The sequence below is a fragment of the Balearica regulorum genome, chromosome 1 (assembly GCF_011004875.1).
Source record: "Balearica regulorum gibbericeps isolate bBalReg1 chromosome 1, bBalReg1.pri, whole genome shotgun sequence".
Taxonomy (NCBI): domain Eukaryota; kingdom Metazoa; phylum Chordata; class Aves; order Gruiformes; family Gruidae; genus Balearica; species Balearica regulorum.
This window is the reverse complement of record NC_046184.1, coordinates 190,928,551-190,951,694: the sequence shown is the minus strand read 5'-3', so window position 1 is coordinate 190,951,694 and position 23,144 is coordinate 190,928,551. Positions and strand designations below refer to the sequence as shown.

The 23,144-nt window shown below is 39.0% G+C and overlaps 1 protein-coding gene across 1 annotated transcript; it reads left to right on the top strand.

Annotated features, from left to right (window-relative positions):
- The first annotated feature begins 9,601 nt into the window (after positions 1 to 9,601).
- On the top strand, positions 9,602 to 21,879 carry LOC104643249 (ubiquitin-fold modifier 1). Its single transcript, XM_075741974.1, has 7 exons — positions 9,602 to 9,611; positions 10,146 to 10,244; positions 10,330 to 10,386; positions 11,042 to 11,099; positions 16,291 to 16,330; positions 16,745 to 16,777; positions 20,524 to 21,879. Coding segments are annotated over exons 2-7 (258 nt in total). The 5' UTR covers positions 9,602 to 9,611; positions 10,146 to 10,242; the 3' UTR covers positions 20,592 to 21,879.
- The last annotated feature ends 1,265 nt before the right edge of the window (positions 21,880 to 23,144 follow it).

Below are 23,144 nucleotides of genomic sequence, written 5' to 3'. Positions count from 1 at the left end.
TATTCAATCTTCCTTTCACATTTTTTCCATTTAACTTATTTTATTCAGCTCTACGCTACCATTTACTACTCTGTTTTATAGTCTCTGTATATCACTCTGCCCTTCCAACATACGTAATCCTGATTTCTCTTTGGGAGTATTCCCAAACCAATTACTGAAGGGAATAGGTGCAATGGAGCTTTCAAAAAAAGAGAATTGTCTCCTGAAGTTATTGGTATAATAGCCCACACTGACTTTATGGGGTGAGACAACTGATCCCAGTACGATGAGGACTGCATGATAGAGGGCATGAAGGACAGACATCTAAGTGAATATTTAAATCATCACTAATACAATTGTTTCAGGTTTTTTCTCTTTTTATAGCAGGAAAAAAAAAAAAAGTTTAATTATGCAAACTTTTGATAGATGGAGGATGCCCTCTTCTGTGAAACCACCACCTTAGCCTCAACTGACGTTGCTCCTGAAATGTGAAAGGTAGTTATTCTTTTGCTCTTGCATGAGAATGTTCTTACGTTACTGTATTTATCCACTGAAACCCTAGTTGCACTTTCTCCTTCTTTCAGATTTTCATTTGATTTTACTTTCATGCATGGCACGACTGTTAACTGAATTTTTTTTTATTAAAGATTGATATAATCTGTTATGCTTTGTAGTATTTTAACTTTAAGAATACTGTATAAAGAGAAGATCGCAGAAATAATTTCTTTTTGGACCTACAAAAGCCAGAACAACTCAAAAGAGCAATTCATGCATTGGGTGGGTAACAAACTGAAGTTACCTGTCTCTCCCCATATTCTAGCAAGAGAACCATATAAAATCGAGTTAAGTTCAACTGGGAGCCTGAAGTTCTATGAGAGGAACAGTGGAACAAGGGCTCTGGATTATGAAGCCACAGAACACCACAGGGGCATGAAGCCAGGGTGGGAGTCACCTCACCAAACCCTGTTGTTTGTATAAAGTAGATGTCAATACGAGAGCTAAGCAGCCCAGTCTCTCCCTGTTGTCAATCTGGGAAGAAATAGGCACTTGGAGGTAACAGCTCATCTTTCCAGATACCTAATTCAGAATGATACAAATCATGCACTAGAAGTACCTTCTTTGCTTTGAATATAAAGGGACCCTAAGGGAACTTGCTTAGGTATAGATATTTACAAAGTTGGCACAAACATTCGGTCAGATGAACCCTACTCCTTCTGTTGGTAGTGTTGGATCTGTAATTAAAACTCGTTGCAATCAGAAGACTTAAAGGTATTAAGATATTTTCTTCAAGTCTTGTTAGACAGTAGCATTTAGGAGATGGCACAAAGATATCCTAATGAGATAATACGCTATATAAAAAAAACCTGCAATGGAAAGCAAACAAAAAGTTACTGAAAGGAATTACACATTACTCGTAAACTCATTTGGCACAACACAGCTCAAGTCTTCATCTGCTATTTAAGGGTCATTTTCTGTTCTCTGCTTGTTTCTTGATTATTTCTAACAGTGTTACCCTTTAAAGCTCAAAAATCTCTTGTGCTAATATAATTTTGCACTTAGTAGAATTAATTTTGGGTTTACGGGTAATGGTCCAGAAACAAGAAGTTTCTCACCACGTCTAACACAAAAGCATCTTAAACGTTCAGAGAAATCTTCAGCATTGTGCTACAGCAAGCACCGAACAAGGAGGCATATTGCCCAGGTCAGAACATTCCAGCTAAACCTCTGATCCATTAAGAATCCCACAGGAAGGCAACATGCAGAGAAATTCTTGGCTTAGTACCCAAAGAAATTAGAAGGCAGAGCCTGAAACAGAGTCAAGATTTGAAGGCTGGTGTCCTGAACCACAGCAGGTTAGAAAGGCCCGTTCTAGATGAAGAAAATTAAAGGCCATGTTTATCTCTTTGCCAAACAAAGCTTTAGCAATTAGTCCAGACTTTGCAAACACAATGTAGGTTTTCACTTCTCTTTCATTTCCACAAAGATGCACCACCTTTTGCCATCTCCATAAATCTCTCTTCTAATCCCTTCAAACACTAAACTAGTGATCTGTGTAACCTCACCTCCGTGTCAGTGAAAATGTCCTCTTGCAGTAATACTTGCAGACTACATAAACTCATTTCTGGGCTTGCCATCAAAGAGAACAAAAAGGAGAGAAGGAAAAATACAAGAGGTATCTTCATAACAAATGACTGAATAAAGAAAATATATACAAGATGACCCTGTTTAGAGAACTGTGAGGCATATCACAGATGACATCTTGTACTTGTTGGAATCATAACTTCGTGGACCTGAAACTAATTTCTTCTTTAGTCTCCTTCTCTTTGCCAGTTTTTACATTCAAAAATGGAAACATAATTTGGCTTAATATCTTGCTTCTCTTCAGGAAGAATCTGTGCAGGTTTTTTTTAGTTAAATGTTAACTATGAAGTCAGTAGAATAACTTCATTTATTTAAAGCAAAAAAAAACCCCAAAGTGTCCCTCATTAAAAAAATCTAATAGGCTAGAGGACTTATGAATAATTAAATTGCAGTAGGAGCTGAATCTGGACTCTTGCTGGTTTTTTTATCACGGCTGCACATAATGGACGAAATTTTGGTCTCTCACTGAATTTTCATGGACTTAGTTACGATTTAATTCTGTGCATAAAGCACAAGCTGCTTAAGATGTGAAACAGAACATAAGAAAGCTACCCTGGTTAGTATTGGAAAACTGTATTTGTACTTTACAGAAGAAAAGGATGCTACAATAAAAATGTTCTTAGCCTGAATTTATGCTTCTCTACACACTTGTGTTTCACTATAGGAGTCTGCAATACATCTGTGTATATTGTCCGATTCTCTGAATCATCTTGTAAACAAGGTAATTTTATATCCAGTAGCAAACTAACCCACTGTAGTACACAATGGTAGTAAAAATAAATGATAGAACTGCACAGCCTGATGATGGACGCAAGGAAATCAACACACAGGAAAGCTTCTGGATAACAGAATCTGCATAATTAGATGAAAATACATATTGGGCTATCTCAGAGCAGCATGCTCAGGTCACAGAATTCGCTGCTTGCAGCAGGCAGGTAATAAAGGTAGACGTTTTTCCCAAGACTGGTGACTAGCTGACAAAATACATTCTTTTCACAATTCACCAAAACCTAGTTAATAAAATATTCTATAAAACCCTAAGCTAACTGTGTTTGCTGTCTGTAGAAGCAAAAAGGATTTTTATAAAGTTAACAATTATGGGAAAAGGTTAAATCTGTAGATCTGGACATGCTTTCTTTATATCCATACCTTCCCCCCCAAAATGTCTTCCTTTCCTCACCAGAGGGTTGGGCGGCCTCCAGATTTGAAGAACTACAGTTTATTAGACACTCTCAAATCAAAAGATGGTATTTTGGGTTTTAGTGCCCAATTAAAGCATAATTATAATGAATATGAATCATATGGAAGCTACTTTAAAAACATTTCCTGCATATGAAAACCAAAATATCACATCAGCACTGATACCACTAAAAAAAATGACGTAATTGTCATCATGACAAAAGATAGATAAATCAATTTGCTTTTAAAGATAAATGGGACACCTGGAAAATCATTCACCTGGAAAATTATTCAAAGGTAAAGTGATTTCAAATAAATTCTGGAAAATAGGACACAGTACATTTATATAACGATGTTATTACTTAAATCAAATTCTATGACAATTAATGTCAGATAAAAGAAGAAAGAAGACCCACTTTTGCTTCCTTCAGACATTTTTCCTGTTAAATGCTTATTATCCTTTTGATTTAAAGGTATCTTATTACAAAGTTTCTCAAAGCAATTGAAGAACATCCCCTAACAAACCACCAAACCTTCATATATGGAAAAACGAATGCTATCTACAGCTGACAAATACATCTGGTGCTGGTGCTTCAGAAGACTAATCCATCATTTGGTATAGAGTTATCTGTACTATCTAATGCACACATATAATAAAACTTCTGAAGTCTAGAGGCCTAGCATTGATTTCTGTATGACTAATATGACATTTGTATGCAATCTTCTTATTTTGACATTATTTTTGTAAAACGTTTGTGACACAAGAGAACTGTAGTAGGTTTTTAATTATTATTTTGTTGAAGGAATATTATGAAGGTATGTTGTCTGATTATTAACTTTGCATTGCATTGCTAAATCATTATAATTATCTTCTATCTTTGGCTTAATAATGCTTTTTTAAAGATCCTATGTATCCTGATATTTTAGGAAGAAATACAGTGACACAGTACATAATAAAAGACTGCTTTTGCCTCACTTGGGCTGCAGACTCATGAAGATGGAAACCTCTGTGTTTAAAGGAGGTTAATGTTTTCTTGCTGGTCGGTACCAACAGGCTTGTTTAAATAGGCTAAATTTATGTTGTATGTTACGCCACTATTTCTGTTTAAAAAAAAATGAGAAAAAGTAGATTCTGTAATTGTTCAGGGATAAAAAGTGTGGGCAACCTAACTAAAGTCGATGTGCTCAGCCTGAGCAGTCAGCCTAGCCTAATGCAGCAGCTTCTAGCCTTGGAATACAGAAACTTTGGCAAAGAAAGTTGCACAAAGTCAGATTTTCAGGTTCTGCAACCAAAACAACCTAGATAGCACGTAACCACTGGGAAGAGTCACAGGGTTCCCGCTGATGAGCTTGACCTGGGTCAGACGGAGAGCCAAGAGACCCACCACCACCCCAAGCCAAAGGAGAGCTGAGGGGGTTACCCACCAGAGGAGGACCTCAGCCCCTGGGCTACAGGAAATGGTATCAAAAGGAAGTCTCACCCCGTTTCCCTACTGACAAAAGTAGAAGATCTCGTTGCCGCCTCCTCTGCCTGAGCTGACTCGATGCTCTGAGCCAGCAGGGAAACATCCTTCTCTTCTGCTGATTTGAATTGACTCACAGGTGGATCCACCAAGGAGCAGCAAGCAGGCAGGAGGACAGGAACAGAATGAGGCAGAAGTGGGGGTTAAAAACAGGACCTCTCCTTTGTCATGGTGGTTAACACTGCTCAATCCATCTGGTGAAACCACGGCACAACTAAGAGCAGAAGGAATAGGACTGTTATCCATGTGCTCCATATGGAAGTGCTTGGTTGGAGAAACACTGTGTTTCCCTTGCCTCCCTCTCTCCCTCCAGTGACACATTGCTTGGCAATGCTCATTTGTTTAATTCATTGTTTGCGAGCATGGAGAAGTTTGCCAAGCACCAAGATTTAATTTTTTGGGTACCTGCTAAAAGGCTTCAGTGCTTTTTCAGCAAAGATTCTTGGAAGTTAAATGTTCCTTATTCAGTCCAAAACTGACAGGCTAAAAGCATGTTTTGCAGGTGGGAGATATTTTACTGCATTTCTTAAAATTTCAGATTTGATACTTCCATAGAGTTCTCAGGCCAGATGCTTGTGTAGTAACCTTCCTCCACATGGACACTTGTTTGGTAGCACAAAAATTCATGTTCTTCAAATGGCACATGCATTCATGAATGTTAGAAATACATAGAAAGGTTAAAAAATTAAGACGCACTGTGTGCTTTAGAAGCAAAGGAGAAATCTTTCAGAAACACAAACACTGCAGCTTAATTTTTATGGCCAGACTCTGAACAGTCTTTACTTGTGGCTGGATGAGCGGGAAATTGTGATTCCCAGTGCTGTACGGTGGGGCTGCTCTAATTGAATGCTTACCAATATATTGGATCTAAGAGAGACTACAATAAGGGAGAACAGGAAACAAAGAGGGAAGAAAAATCAGGCTAAATAACACTGCTTTAAACACAGTTCTCAAGCTTATTTACCCTACATTTTTCTTTACTCTTTTGTAAGCAGGTAGAAAATACTATCACATAGCTTTTTTTCCCGATGCTGCATATAAGTAAAATAATAATGGTAATTAATTATGGCAACTCAGAAAATGTTTATTAGGAAATTGTATTCAGGCTATAAGTAAGGAAATGCCTCCGTATAGGATGTAACTACTTGAGAAACAAACACATCCCTCCACGCCCTATTGTAATTTTACATGTTCCGTCTTATTTCAAGAAACAGCTGCACTTTCTAGAACAATTTGATCCTTGCTACGAAAAGTGATCATCTTGCTCAGGCAGTTAAATACTGATTAACAGATCTTGTTAAGGTAATTATTTTTGTACTTTTAAAATTTCAATTCCTTTCTTATTGTTCTATTTCCCCTCTCACACAATTAAACTTGGTCCAGCCAGGCAGCTACCTACATAATACAGGCACGTGGGATGAATAGCTCCTATGCATTGCAGTACTTTTCTCTCTTGCAATGCTGTTTACAATTAGGGGGATTTCCCTGAAGTGCTGTCAGAGATATTTTAATTCACCTCAGTCACATCTTAGCATCCAGAGGGATATTTTTTTAATTATTTTGTTGGTTTGTTTTTTTTTACATTTTCCTGACTTAAAAGCTTTTTGTTGTACTCATGTGTTTACAAATTGCCACAGATCCCAATTGTTTTAATTGCTGTAACTGTCATTCCATTTGTCATCTACACAGCTAGAAAAGCCAAAGCTATGTCTCACTGCTATCACACAACATATTACAGTGTGGGTAAGAGCTGCAGGAAAAACATATTGAATAAAGAACTCCGGTTTTTGCTCTAGTTTTGCTTGCAGGGAAAGGAGGGCAGACTTCATTGGGAACAGACCAGTTTTCTGGAGTTGAGGATAACATTGTTGTCTGCAAACCCATTAGTGAGAAACAGTCACCTCCAATCCATCCCTAGCTTGTTTGCAGACAGGACACCATGTCCCATTAACTCTCCCAGCTGCAAGAGAAAAATGATACACATTGTCCTTCCTTTATTCATTGTAAATGCTCAGAAAAAAAATCAACCGTTAGCTTTCGATAGAGGTTTAGGCAGCATAGTAAAACTGGAGAGGTCTTATCCTGACCGTGATGTTGTGTTGGTTTTGCATGGCAAGGTTTTGGTAGCGGGGGGGCTACAGGGGTGGCTTCTGTGAGAAGCTGCTAGAAGCTTCCCCTGTGTCTGACAGAGCCAATGCCAGTCGGCTCCAAGACGGACCCGCCGCTGGCCAAGGCCAAGCCAATCAGCGCCTCTGTGATAACATATTTAAGAAAGAGAAAAACAGTTGGAGAGGGCTTTTGCAGCCAGAGAGAGGAGTGAGAAGATGTAAGAACATCTGCAGACACCAAGGTCAGTGCAGAAGGAGGGGCAGGAGGTGCTCCAGGCGCCGGAGCAAGATCCCCCTGCAGCCCGTGGTGAAGACCATGGTGAAGCAGGCTGTTCCCCTGCAGCCCATGGAGGGAGGATGAGGGGGTGTAGAGATTCCACCTGCAGCCCGTGGAGGACCCCACGCCGGAGCAGGTGGAGACACCTGAAGGAGGCTGTGACCCCGTGGGAAGCCCGCGCTGGAGCAAGCTCCTGGCAGGACCTGTGGATCCGTGGAGAGAGGAGCCCACGCCAGAGCAGGTTTGCTGACAGGACTTGTGACCCCGTGGGGGGCCCACGCTGGAGCAGTTTGCTCCTGAAGGTCTGCACCCCGTGGAGGAGACTCATGTTGGAGAAGGCCGTGAAGGACTGTCTCCCATGAGAGGGACTCCATGCTGGAGCAGGGGAATGATGAGAGGAGTCCTCCCCCTGAGGATGAAGAAGCGGCAGAAACACCGCGTGATGAACTGACCGTAACCCCCACTCCCCGTCCCCCTGTGCCGCTGGGGGGGGTGGAGGTTGAAGCCGGGAGTGAAGTTGAGCCCGGGAAGATGGGAGGGGTGGGGGGAGGTGTTTTTAAGATTTGGTTTTATTTCTCATTCCTCTACTCTGTTTTGCTTAGTAATAAATAAGATGAATTCCCTCTCTAAGTTCGGTCTGTTTTGCTCATGATGATAATTAGAGAATGATCTCTCCCTGTCCTTATCTCGACCCGTAAGTTTTTTTTCATTGTACCTTTTCTCCCCTGTCTAATGAAAGAGGGGAGTGATAGAGCGGCTCTGGTGGGCACCTGGCCCTCAGCCAGGGTCAACCCACCACAGTCCTTTTTGGCGCCCAACGTGGGGCACGAGAAAATCGAGATAAGGATAGTAATGGGAAGAGGTAACGGGCAAAACATTGACTGAACGTAACTTGAGAGTGATATAGTGGTGAAGGGACTAGAGGTAGATTTTGTGTGTAGATTGTCCACTCTTGTTTGGTGTTGTGATAGTGTTGTTTTGATGTTGGTGTGGGGAATTCTTTTTTCTTTTTCTTTGTTGATGTGATTAGTGTTTGTGAAGTTTTGTGTTGAATGTATATTTTAATGATAATTCTTAAATATGTGATTCACAGAGGCGAGGGGTGGAATGTGTTGGTTTTGCATGGCAAGGTTTTGGTAGCGGGGGGGCTACAGGGGTGGCTTCTGTGAGAAGCTGCTAGAAGCTTCCCCTGTGTCTGACAGAGCCAATGCCAGTCGGCTCCAAGACGGACCCGCCGCTGGCCAAGGCCAAGCCAATCAGTGCCTCTGTGATAACATATTTAAGAAAGAGAAAAACAGTTGGAGAGGGCTTTTGCAGCCAGAGAGAGGAGTGAGAAGATGTAAGAACATCTGCAGACACCAAGGTCAGTGCAGAAGGAGGAGCAGGAGGTGCTCCAGGCACCGGAGCAAGATCCCCCTGCAGCCCGTGGTGAAGACCATGGTGAAGCAGGCTGTTCCCCTGCAGCCCATGGAGGGAGGATGAGGGGGTGTAGAGATTCCACCTGCAGCCCGTGGAGGACCCCACGCCGGAGCAGGTGGAGACACCTGAAGGAGGCTGTGACCCCGTGGGAAGCCCGCGCTGGAGCAAGCTCCTGGCAGGACCTGTGGATCCGTGGAGAGAGGAGCCCACGCCAGAGCAGGTTTGCTGACAGGACTTGTGACCCCGTGGGGGGCCCACGCTGGAGCAGTTTGCTCCTGAAGGTCTGCACCCCGTGGAGGAGACTCATGTTGGAGAAGGCCGTGAAGGACTGTCTCCCATGAGAGGGACTCCATGCTGGAGCAGGGGAATGATGAGAGGAGTCCTCCCCCTGAGGATGAAGAAGCGGCAGAAACACCGCGTGATGAACTGACCGTAACCCCCACTCCCCGTCCCCCTGTGCCGCTGGGGGGGGTGGAGGTTGAAGCCGGGAGTGAAGTTGAGCCCGGGAAGATGGGAGGGGTGGGGGGAGGTGTTTTTAAGATTTGGTTTTATTTCTCATTCCTCTACTCTGTTTTGCTTAGTAATAAATAAGATGAATTCCCTCTCTAAGTTCGGTCTGTTTTGCTCATGATGATAATTAGAGAATGATCTCTCCCTGTCCTTATCTCGACCCGTAAGTTTTTTTTCATTGTACCTTTTCTCCCCTGTCTAATGAAAGAGGGGAGTGATAGAGCGGCTCTGGTGGGCACCTGGCCCTCAGCCAGGGTCAACCCACCACAGTCCTTTTTGGCGCCCAACGTGGGGCACGAGAAAATCGAGATAAGGATAGTAATGGGAAGAGGTAACGGGCAAAACATTGACTGAACGTAACTTGAGAGTGATATAGTGGTGAAGGGACTAGAGGTAGATTTTGTGTGTAGATTGTCCACTCTTGTTTGGTGTTGTGATAGTGTTGTTTTGATGTTGGTGGACTCGAAACCTCAGGTAAGCAACGAACCCAACGATGAACCACCCCCACGCTACACGTATACGCCTGCATATATATAAATATGCACACGCATTTAAATTCAGCAGCCCCTTGTTAGCATTTGTTCCGGAGAAGGGGGACTCATCTTTGTTTAGCGGCCCCAAACCTCCGGCCCCGTGCGAGGCGCGCAGGCCGCAACCCGCCATGTCCCTGAGCCGAGTCGTGTCCGGCCCGGGACACGCCGCCCGCCAAGCCCTCGGCCCCGCCTGGCCTGGCCCAGCCCCGCTCCCTCCACATCCGCTCCGGAGCCGCCGGACGTCACTCCACAACGCTTACGGAAACCCAGGGGTCCCAGTAGTGGGGTCCTATCTCGGCCGCGGAACAGCCAGAGTCACTGCCTCACTAGAAAGCCTCACCTCCGTTCTCCGGTGCACCTCGTTCACCCCTCATCCTCTCCCCTCCCCGGGCCAGTCGGGCGCTGAGACAGAACACCCCCCGCTCCCTCCCCCGTAGCGCTCGGCAGGGCATGTTTAGTTTTCCTTTGCGGTCAGGCGCGCCGCGGACAGCTCACGAGGCGGAAGGGGCGGGGAAGGCCCCCTCGGGCGCCGCTTGACGTGTCGGTGTGGAGCGGCGGCGCTCGGGAGCATCATGTGAGTGAGCGACCCCCGCCCCGCTGCCCCCCTCTCCCCTTCCCTCCCCAGCCCTAACGCGGTGCCTTCTGCTCGCTCCCCCCAGGTCTAAGGTCACCTTTAAAGTGACGCTCACCTCGGACCCGCGGCTGCCCTACAAAGTGTGAGTGGTGTGGCGGGACGGGGCCGGGCGGGTGCCGCTGCGTGACGCGAGGAGGCCGTGAAAACCGGCGGCAGTGCAAACAACGCTTCTAGTGGTCATCCTGACAGGGCTTTTGCACGAGGGGAAAAGGCAGTTTTCTCCCTCGGCGTGAAACAAAAAGCAGTTTTCTGTTGTTAACTCACCTGTCGGGGCTTTTCTGCTTTGTTTTACTGCTGTGTCTATCACAGAATGGTTTGGGTTGGAAGGGACCTCAAAGATCATCCACTTCCAACCCCCCTGCCACGGACAGGGACACCCTCCACTAGACCACGTTGCCCAAAGCCCCATCCAACCTGGCCTTGAACACTTCCAGGGAGGGGGCATCCACAACCTCTCTGGGCAACCTCTTCCAGTGCCTCACCACTCTCACAGTAAAGAATTTCTTTCTAACATCTAATGTAAATCAACCTTCCTTCAGCTTAAACCCATTACCCCTTGTCCTGTCACTACACTCTTTGATAAATCTTTTTAGGCTTTGATCTAGATCTTAAGTAGTACATACAGACCTTTGGCAAAAGTATTACCATTGGTAAAAATGAAGTTTTAATTAGTAGTTTAATAGCAAATAAAGTTGCTTTTCAGTTTGTCTTAGCTGTCACTTACATTGTAATTTCAGGTTAAGTGTGCCTGAAAGTACACCTTTCACAGCTGTCTTGAAGTTTGCAGCAGAAGAAGTAAGTAGAAAATGATGACATTGGTTTTTAACTTTTTGAACATTCCTAAAAGCAAAAGCTTTTTAATTGTAAAATACAGTGGTTATTTCAGCACAAAGAATGCACTTCTTAGATACACACGGACACAAGGTTTACTAGTGTCAGTGAGGGCCTGCCAAAACTTTCAGAATCCTAAACTTCACATTTCTTCCACAATTTACACATCAACAGCAAATATTGACACACTTCCTGTTTTGTTTTTGGGGTTTTTTGCAATTAAATTAAACCATTTTATATTGGTAACATGAAAATTTGTGACAGTGAACATAATTGAAAGATACTGTTACTAATGTAAAATAATATATAATATAAAATATTTAATATTTTCAATTGGTTATGTAGAATATCCAGAAAATTCTTTAGAATTATTGAGGAAATTCTTAGACTTTTCTCACATTCAGTTCCAGTAATCTCTGACTTTGGAAGACATATAATTTTTGATTATAGAAAGTATTGAGATTAGGTATGTGGGCTAGATTCAAAAAAACAGACTTAAGTGAATAAGACGTGGATAATGTGTTCTTTGGCTTCTGGGTGTTGGATATTTCACATGGAATCCAAAACCAATAAGTGCCTAAATTGCCTGTATAATGTATTTGAAGAAATGCATCCTGTTTGTTTCAGAGTAAGTGTATAAAGATTAAGAGATGTTCAACTGGATGTAAACAGCAAAATAAAGTGCTCAAAAGTATGATGCCTTTTTTCATTTAATCAGCAAACAGATTCAGCTGAGAGTCTGTTCTTGCAATTCCCCTTCTGTCTTTTTAGGAAAATTTGGGAAATTTTGGGTTATTGAAAATTTTGTTTGTTCAAGCATTGGAATTGTAATAAAATAAATAATTAGGGAGGATAATGGACTCTGTGTCTTGAGTTTCCTCATGTTAGTATTATACCACTATGTGACAGAAATTCTTAGTGGAAACACAGCTTGTAGGGAGAGGTTGTGGATTGTTGTTAGTTGAGCAGAATAATAAATCCTGTTAAAAATATTTGCTGATTTAATTGCTTTTTAAACTGTGTTTTTTTTCATTTATTGTCAGTCTGAACTAATGCAGCTGTGCCCACACAACCCATACATAGACCTAGGCTGTAAAGTCTGATAGAGTAGTATGAGGGACCAGGAAACATTGGAGTGGGACGGAGCAGTTGGAGACACCAGGAGTGAGGGGCTACTTCTGGTGGATGGGTTGCCATCAAACCTGTTAACTTACCTACTGGTGGAACCACAATGTATGTTGGTGATAGGATCCTCTGTGAAATGGCTTTAGAGAAGAATTAATTACTTAAATATTCACATTTAGCAAACCATTATTTTAGTTGATGCAAGTATTTTGAACATCCACGTGAGTTTTGCTGTTTGACCTCAGACCACTCTGGATCACCACGGAAGCTTTTTACATCTCTGTGAGACCAGGCAGAACTAAATGCTTTGTAAACAGAGAGCAAAAAGGACTGTTAGACTCTTCCCCAGGAATGATTCCTTTGATCTGTTGTGAACTGGCACTGAAAAGAATGAGAGAGAATTTTTATCTTATAAATGTTTTTTGTTCCTTGAACTGCATAGCTTAGCATTAACTTAGGCTGTGTGTTTTGATTCAGATACCAGTTTCACATTACCTTGTATGGAACATAAGGAAAAGATCAAACTGCAGCCCTGGATTTTGGACAAAGTTGTTAGCTGATCTCCAGGGGAAGTGCATTATCCTCTCAGTGATTAAAGCTCTTGGGGCAGAGGAGGATTTAAGTTTCAGCTGTTTAGGCTTAGCAAGTTTCTACTGAGTCTTTTTTCAGAGTCTAAAAGTTTGGCCAAATCATAACCAGAATTCCCCTGGAACAGTAGAGCTGTAGACATGAAGTAGAATGGTCATCTTATATCAAGTTTCAGTCACAGTGCTTTATCAGAGGTTACAGTTTTTCCAAGTAAAGTTTTCAGAATTACTTCCATTGTACAAAACACGTTCCTTTTTTTTTTTTTCCTTCTTTTTGTTTCTTGGAAATAACTGAAATCCGTAACAGATTTTTTTTTCCCTGTCATCTCTAGCACATCACGTAAGTTCATTTTACGTAATTCATGGTTGGCAGAGCTGGAAGTAAAGTAAAACTGGATCATTAAATGGGGAGGTCTCAGGAAATCTTAATGGTTTGTAGCAGTCTCAGCCCTTCCCAGTATATACATTTGGCAGTGATAATCTGGATAATGCAAATTTAACTCTTTCCTTATTTTTAATTTTCTCTGCAGACTGTATATAAAAAATGTAAATTGAGACGTACAGTATTGGAAACACTGCTGTCTCAGTTTTTATCTATTTATAGTTCTTCCCACAATTGTCACAGTTTATTGTGACAGTGTTAATGTTCTCATTTACAATGTGTAGTATCTGTTGAATTTTTTCCTTCATCTGTTAGAGCTACTTGATACATATCTCAAGTGTACATTTGCACAATACTTACAAAAAAACTCCCTTACATTTGGGGGGATTATTACTAAAATAATCATCTATTTCCATTAAATAAAAGTTAAATTTTATTCTTTCTTAAACATGTATATTTTTGAAACTATTATTTTGCTCTTCCAATGTTACTTTTGATAGATGGGTACCACAGTACTATGGTTTAATGCATTTATCTACTATTCATTGTGCAAAAAGGAGATGAGCTTATTACTGTAGAAGACTTTTGTAATTGTGAAAAATTGAGAAAGGGATATAATTGTTGGTATATGGTTGCCATCTTTTCCTTATTGTTTGACTGTATATATTGACAGATGTATTTCCTAGCATTAGAGAAAATAAGTTGTCCGGCAGCCTCGCTTACCGATTTATAAGGTTTTTAAAGCAAACAATCTCTGTCTTTAAAGTGTGTGAGTTTGGGGCTGGATGTTACCCAATTTGCTTTCAAAGCAAGCCAGGGATTATCTACTGAATATAGAACTTTGCTTTTTTCATGTGACTGTATCACAGAAAGCTTGTATATTTTCAGCATGGGAAACATATGCTTATGCTTCTATTCTCTTCTAACACAATACAATATGAAGCAGTAAGAGTCTTAACTAGTGCTTCACTGACTGGTTGCTACACAGTTCTCATGTGCACGTAGTGTATCAGGATCAGATAGATTCCTCTGCTGAAAAGCAAAATGACACAAAAGGAGTAGAGACGTCCGTCTTCCTGTGAGTGATCCATCCCTTTCATGCATTATTGCGTGTCAGAAGAGACAGAAGAAATGAGAATAGGCACTTAACATTCTATAAGTTACTTTTTTTTCTTTTTAGATGTTTAGAATGAAAGATCCATGGTTAGTTACAATGCAAACATGTTTGTTGAAAAATAAGTTAAACATGTATTTCCTGCTTGTGTGTTTTATTCCTTTCATTTTTGGGTTGGAGATGGACTCATTCCAGGAGCAGGACTTAATATGATTGACATTAATCCCACTGTTCAAACCCTATAAATTCATTTTCTCCTATTATGGGAAAAAAAAAAAAAAAAAAGACCAACACAAAACATAAACCTGTTAAAAGATTTCTCCTTAGACTGCTAAGTCAAGATTCCTGAAGTTAGTGAACTTGAGAATGAAGGCTTGCTTTTTTCAGCATATGATATGTATACATTAATTGTTAGGAGATGGTATTTTTTTTTGCATTCTTAATGTTAAATATGTAGCTTCTATTTTACCAGCTTCATTATTCAGGTCTTGCTCTGAAGACAAATTGTTACTTTCCTTATGGCTTTTCTACAATGGCACTGGTATCTAACTTATCTTTTGCAGAAATTACTGTATTCATGTCACCCTGCAAGATCAGGAAGTGACATGATTTACCTGCTATGGATAAAAAGCTAAGAGAGAATAAGTTAAAAAATTCTGCTAATGTTGTGTGTCTGGAGATAAAAAGAGCCAGTTTTTCAGTATATTAGTAATTAAATACTATATTCAAGCATGGTTTCTGTGAGCTTTAGCTGTTTCTGTTAATGCATAGTGTTTCTGCAAATCAAACATGGAAATCTTAAGTTGAACAATGGGAAAACGGGGAAAGCACGAATAGTGAATGTGACTTGTTCAGCAGATGGGAGAGCTCTGCAGTTCTTTCAGGGAAGCACTCGGCATTAGCATTCATAGTTAGCTGCCCTTTTTCTTACTCAATATAGAGAGGACGATGAAGTGCTTTGTGAGTAGGTTTCACTGATACTTGCTCATTGCAGAGACACCAACCTTTTACCTTAGGGGTTGTTTATTGTGCTAAATAAAGAAAGCCCAGGGAGCAACCTTTGGTCCTCAGGCCAACCAAGTAGCACTGATTGACTTGTACCCACCCAACCCTTTGTGTCCTGTGTGGTCCAACCACATTACATAGTGCAGGATTTTTCTCTGGCCCTGCCTGGCTCCCTCTAGTCCTGATAAATAACTATTTTTGGCTTCCGCATCTCAGTTCAGGTCTTCTGAAATAGTTTGAAGCCTGTATACAATGCCACCCTGTCTGAGTAGGGCTTTTCACATTGTAAAACTGACCACATACAATGTGTATGAAGGTGGGGTATTGTGGAGAGACATAGCCGTGATTGAGGGTGCAAGGCCTGCTTAGGCTGGTGTCAGAAATCTGAGGAGGAAGCCAGATCTGGTGACATGCTGATAGTGCTTCCTTTTGTCAGCAAATCCTGGAGCGAATTCTTCTCTTGGAGCAGTGCAGTTGGAGCAATGCCAGTAGAGGCAAGGAGAAAGCTAGGAAATTGGTCAGAATTAACCAAGATTAGTTTAAGCTAATTCTTGTTTAACTCCTGTTTGACATAACAGGTATGCTTCTTAGAAGCTCATTTCCGTACATGTTTTAGATATTCCTTTATTTAGTATAATAAGAATTAATATTTCTTTACTTTGCAGATGCTTAACTTTTATATTTTATACAATGAGTAAGAATAATTGGATTTAATTAGTTGTTTAGTACTGCAAATTTCACATTCTGTATTGAGGTGTCTAATCAACTTTTGATTTCAAACCTTTATTTTTACTGTATCTATAAATCTGAAGGGAATCTTTTCTCTTTTTTTTTTTTTTGTACCTGAACCAGCTAAAATTGTAATAGTTTTGAATATTCCCCATATATTTTCTGCTTTAACTATGTCCTTATGTTATTTTGTCCTATTCTTATTTCCTTTAGTTCAAAGTTCCTGCAGCAACAAGTGCCATTATAACAAATGGTAAGAATATAGTTTATATATATTTTTAATGGATTTTTGTATTGTAGTTTCAGTGAAGGGATACTGATAAAAGCAAAAGTGTTTTTTCTTTCACAACCTCTACAGACTGCAAACTGAATTTAATAATGTTGCAGCATTATTTAAATTGCTTATGCATGGGATGAAGGTATTGAACCACTAATATTATTAATTTGGTTTTGTCCTAATATATAGCTTGAATTTTCTGTGCTGAAGGTTTCTTGTTAGCTCCTATCATAACACTATTTTTGCTTATAGGAAATAGCTGGATGAAAGCCTGATCTAATAATTATATCTTGTTGGTATATTATATTTTTTGAGCTTTAAGTTTAGTGTAGTAAATTGTAATATGTATGTTTCATCTTCCTCTCTTTTTTCTGTTCTTTTTTTTTCTAGATGGTATAGGAATAAACCCTGCACAGACAGCAGGTAAGTTGTTATTTATAAAGCCTAGTATTAAAAACCTCAGTTATTTTTCTTTTAAACTAATGCATAGCACTCAGGGTTGATTTATATCTCAAGTTTTGATTTCTTAAATGGGAGAAGCATTACCCAGTAGTTGAAAACTACAGTCAGTGTAGTGTGTAAAAGGTTAAATCCATAGAACTATTGTTCAGCATTTGTTTATTTAGATCTGTGAAAAAAAAATGAGGCACTTCTGATCTTCAGAGCTTAGCTATTTAGTGGGCAGTTTAAAAGAGCTGTATTACATATTACTGAAATAACATATAATAGCTATATTTTTTCCCCCACTATACCTAGTTCAGTCATATTTGCTATTTTAGGAGCACCTCTCATGAGATACATTTAAAAATAATACTCAGGTTTAGACTAGGAACTCTAGGTGCTTTGTAAAGCATGTTTTCAAGAAGAGAGGATCTTCTTGCCTATAGTACCCTTGTTCTTACCAAGGCATTCTAGGTGCGAAATCTCTGGTTTCAACTGTGGAGGCTGGCTCTAAGACAAGAGTTTCTCTCTGTCACAGAAGAGTGTAAAGCTTTTCCCCATCACCTCCTGAAATACATGGAAACATAGTACAGATTGTACTAATAATAGTCTGTTGTCTGGAAGCAGGCTTCTGCAGACTAGTTCTTGAAAAGCTATACTTATAAATTAGTTTGGAAATTATTACAGTAATCTAATCTCAACCCATTTGAGATGAGCATTATGGTGGAGTGTCTTGTTAGGGAAGAAATGTTTATAACTTTCTACTAAGAAATAGTAAAAATGGCTTTGGTGCTTGTGGAACACAGTCATCCAGTGAAGCATGATGAACAGTTGATGGGGACTTGTGGCTTCTCTATTTTTTGCATGAAATCTCTGCCAGGTCTCATTCATTTGTGCCCTTTATCTGTCAGTCGTTACTGAAGATACCAAACCTTTCCCCTCCCCCCCCCCCCCCCCCCCCCCAGATCTAAAGAGAGTATAAGAACTTAGCTATGTAAGATAAATAGTATAAAGTAAATCCTTGGAGAGCACATAATAGTATCTGATGGTTAGAAGAGCAGTTGCTTGACATTAGGTTGGGGAATTTCTTGGAATTGTAAAAGGAACCGTTTTGAGTGTAGTGACCCATTTCTGAGGTCTGTGATTGGATCAACAACATTTAAAAATGAAGATCGAGTGAGTGTTTGGCGCTATGCCCCACAGGAGGTTTCTGTCCTTCTTGGGCTTGTCTTAGGACACCTGGATTATGGTTTGACAGGTGTACTGCCTCAGGCAGACTCCTCAGCTGATGCTGTCTGCATCATGATCCCATGACGAAGTGTATTCAAAACAGATAATAAAACTAGTAATTTAGTTTAGCCACTAGATCATCACCCACGTGTAAAGCCGCACTTTCATATGACCACTCAAGAATACTCAGGTAAAACAGATAAAGTCAGTTGCTTAAGTTAAGGTATACTTAACGCTGTTTCTCTTCCTCAAAAGTATACTTTCGTTTTATATTATGTAGTTCAAATTAGTTGTAGCTTAATCCTGCAAGGTAAATGTATTTAGGGTTACTTGACTCCTGAATGAAAACATCCACATGGTAGTTCATAATGCTTGCAGCTATGCATATTGAATTCTCATCTCCAATTGATTTGCTTTACCTCTCCTAAGCTCTTATAAATGTTGAGGAATTATTCAGTAGTAGTAGAAGACAGCATCTCGTAATGAAGGATTAGGTAAATCAAAAGCATCTAGATGCAAAAAATGTTTTCATCCCAGTATTAATCTTATCTGCAAATGTAAGCATAGGCACATGGATTTCACATGGATTTTTTTTTATCATAGAAGGTATCATTGCCCTGACAGTGCTGTATGACGTTGCCCTTAAACTGGAAAAAAACCAAAACCAAAAAAACCCCCACCAAAATCCCAACCACTCCCCCCCCAAAAAAAAACCAACCAAAAAAACCAATCTACACCAAACCAAAGACCTGCACCAAATTCCCTCCTCAGTTTACAAGTAAACATGTAACTTTGATATAACTTTATGTTCAGCCTTATTAATTGGTATCTCAGAAACTGTAGGGTAAAACATACTTTTTTTTTCCTTTTTCTTTTTTTTTTTTGCATATATTAAAGTTCCTGTAGATTGAACAGTTACTTTAGTCTTCAGAAACTTCCCAAAATAAGATGATCTAGGAATAAAATCTTAGTAATCCTTGGGGATTTCAGAGGTTTTGTACTGTTCCACTGTTTCCTCACCTTTCTTAATAAAAGTACTCCTCAAGTATGGCTTTCATTCTCCCCATATGATTCCACGGAGCAGGGGAAATGAAAGCTGAAAAAGCTAGGCTTAGCACTTAATTCCTGTATTTATTTCAATTTTAAACCCTTGATAGTTCAGGGAATAGTGTGCCATAACTGTAATAAAACCACTGTGATATTAATGATGGAAACAGACTGAGAGGTGAGGTGAACTGTTGTCTGCATGAGATGCAGCTGTGGCCTGTTTTAAAATCAAAATGTTTTATGATGGCCATTGCAATACGAATACCTTTTTGTCCAAATTGGTTAGCTTAGTTCTCTGGTTTGCTGGTGTGACAGATTTGCGTTCAGTGGATTTTATAGATCTCTTCAGTATGTCGTCTTGGCAGATCGCTAAAAGCAGAACATCTTCTGATAACACATTCTTTTGAACTGATTTTATAATACTCATTATGTTGAATAAGTAGAATGGTTTCAATCCTGATCCGTGTGCTGGAAAATTGAAGTTTGAAAAAAGGGTAGTTTTGTTCCAATATGCTAATAACTTGAACAAATATTAAATATCTTCATCTTTTTTATGAGAGCACTCTACATCCATGAAATGGGTTGCTTAGGAGAGAAATACAGTTATTCTGTTTTTACAAGTCAACACACAGATCGATAACAATAGGTAGATATTATTAAAACTTGATACTGTAGAATTCGGCGTAGTCTGTTTCATGTAGTAGGAGTATAAAGTTAAATAAAAAGTTCCATATAGTAATTAAATAATGCATCACTTGTAGCAATGTGGTTTCATTTTCAAGCCTTACATTTAATAGAATAGCAACCTGAATGACAATCCTGAATACATGCAGAAAATATTCTAGACGTCTAAGTATGAGAAACTTCTAATTTTCGTACTATGTCCTCTTGAAACGACTATCATAATTAAGACTATACAGTAATAATTATGAAGTTCAAGGGGTTTTTTAATGCTAAAATGAGACTGATTTTTGCTTGGATATGTGGAGAGCCTTCCTAAAAGAAAAGTACAGTTGAGGTTCTGAAATTAGAAGCAGATAAGTACTGAACCAAGGAGAGAATTAAAAATGAGTATATGCATGAATGACCTCAAGATAAAAAAATAATTATGGAGAAGTAAAACTTCATTTCCCAGTCTTGGAATTATTATGGTGTATAAGTGAAATCAGACATTCAAATATGGAACTGCAAAGTTTGAAAGGCAATAGCTTGCAAGTCTTACTAGATGACTTTGGATCTGGTATTTGTATTTAAAAATAAGACTTCTTTGGAGTAAGAGGGATAAGATGAAATTCCATGGAAATATAAATAAAATGTATTTCTGGTATATTAGAGGAATTACTATGAAGATGTTAAATGCTGACCTAACATTATTATCACTTAAATGTATATGCTTGTTTAGGTAACATTTTATTTGATTGTTAGTAACACATTCTGTTTTGTTTGTTTAGGAAATGTGTTTCTGAAGCATGGTTCGGATCTACGAATTATTCCCAGAGATCGTGTTGGGAGTTCTTAACGTCTGCTGAAAGCTTTGGAATAAGTGACATTGCTATGCAGCAAAGGTCTATTTATTTGGGAACTACAAAATACAACTAATGAATTGGCCTTTTTTATAGCTAGCAAAAATTACTTCCTGGGATTTTATTTTTTTTAAACAGAGATAAGTTTTCATTTCTTGTCAAAATACATTAACTCATGCACTGATTCTTCCTTGACTAGTAGAAGAATGGGCTGATTTCATGTTATGTTCCTGAAAGAAAGATGGGCTTCTCTATAGGTATTACTGACAGCACAAGGGTAAACACACAGCCATGACCCATTGATATTTAAAGTATCGGATATGGTTGAGCCTACTTTGTGGATGGGGGAACTGTATTATGATTTTGCTGCAAAGAAATTATTCCTACTGAATGCTAAAATGTTTACTTTTTTTTTCCTTTATTTTTTTTTCTAAACTTCCATCTTTAGAGGAACAGTTTTCACATGATTCAAGTATTAAGCTCAAAAAGGTTTATTTCAAGGGTTTATTACTCAAATAAGTAAATAACTGCTAAATGTTCCAAAGTAATTTTAAGATTAATTGCTGCAAATATTTTAGATGGAGGAGAAAACAGAGGTTTCTATATATTAAAACTTCATTTGACGTATTATGAAGTTAAATTAAATGTAGTTTCAGAGAATTGATGAGATGTAATCTCCTCACAATCCTCCATCAACTGAGAAGGATTGCAGCATAATTTGGGAATGTGTAGGTACTGGTCAAATAGGTCATTCCTTTTTCGATAAACTAATACTGGTTCTTTCTAAAAGTCTTGTTTTGTGTTGCATTGCATTTGCGCGTTACACAGGAAACAGCGTAGAATTCACTGAAATGTTTGTGTTCAGTTTAATGCTTCTTGTTTATAAATTGCCAGGGGTAAACTATCAGTTGTGTATTTTAATTAGAGAAATCGCTGCTTTTCTTGAACTGGTAATCTACTTTGTGATTTAATGTATCTGGCAAAATCTTACCCTATTGCATTTTTTTTTTTTTGTTCTACTGAGTTTAACAAAAGGATCAATGGGCAATGTAATGTTTGGTTAAATGAGTACTATCACAAATATAACTGTCCTGTGCAATAATTGTGCTCTAGAAAGATGTTCAGATGTGTCAGTGCAGAAGTACAAAATGCCCTTCTGAGTATATAAAGGAAAAAGTCTTCTGAAAGTGGTATTTGACTACATACATTTTCCAACTCTAAGATGAACTGTAAAATTCTGGATTTTCCTTTATTTTAATAAACAATTATGTGAAAAAGTGCAAACTTTGTTCCTCTCTCATATTCTTAATTAGATTTTGACAATAATTAAAAACTGCCCTTTAACCATCTAATCAGCAGGCTTGGAGATTCATTTCAAGCCAAAAGATTCTTATTATGCAGAATTCTACAGAACACTACACTTAAAGGACAGAGTGCATAGTGTCTATTAATCTAATGCCACAATATAATTAGGATGAGCCATATTAATTGCTTATAATTTTTGTTTGCAAATCTCTTGACTGAATACTTGAAAAACCACCTGATACTGGAATATAACAAACAGGAACCTTTTTTTTTTTCCTGTCTAAAGATGCAATATAGTTTTCAAAAGGCCATCATGGTTAAATGCCTTTTGAAACTAAGGTGCTTTGATGTTTATGTAGAGGAGGATTATGCAAAAACAATTTCAGATAATGACAACATTTCTTACACTGCTACATAGGTAATAACACAGCATAAAGTATTTGACATACTGCATTGCAAGTAGTTTATGTAACATGCAAAGGGTCTGTTAATTTGGAACAATAACTGGTCTTTGTAGTACTTTCTGTGCTCATTACACCTTTGTCTCAATTTGATCTCTAAAGATATGAACATAACTTTTCTGTTTGATAAAGAGGCTTAATTTCAGTGGTAAAATATACTTGGCAAATGTCTGCAAGTTGATCTGATGTTTGCAAGTTAATTTTGTTATGTCTAAGTCATGTTTGACATGGTTGTAAAGGAAAAAAATTAAGTTTAGAACCAGACTTCCTAGGGCTTGGGTGTTGTCATAAGACTGTGAAAAGTGCTGAACTCTCAGACTTGTACTGGTTTGTCTAACCATACTTTAAGACATACTTTGGAAATCAGCTCTACCTGGAGTTTGTATTGTCTGTGGCTCTGCTTATTACTTGACTGTTATTAAATGAAAGACTTCTGTTTGTGATTAACTTTGTCATGCCTTTGCTGAAGTCAATTTAAAGGGTCTTTTTCCCTGTATACATTTGTAAAAGAATGGGAGGTTTGTGTTACAAAGATACTCTGTGAAGCGAAATTTTGGCAGAATCATAAATGTGAAAAGTCCCATCAAAACTTAAAGAGCTGTAATCGTTCTTTTTATATACTATTATGGAAGTCTTATTTTTGTCAAATCTATTATTTGATAGAATTTGAAGATACCATAGAAATTTTTCAGAGAGGGAAGCACAATGATCTGATGAATTATAGAAGGATTGGAAGAGTTAGGAAATGACCCTGATAATAGTTCTGTCAGTAGTAATGACTTT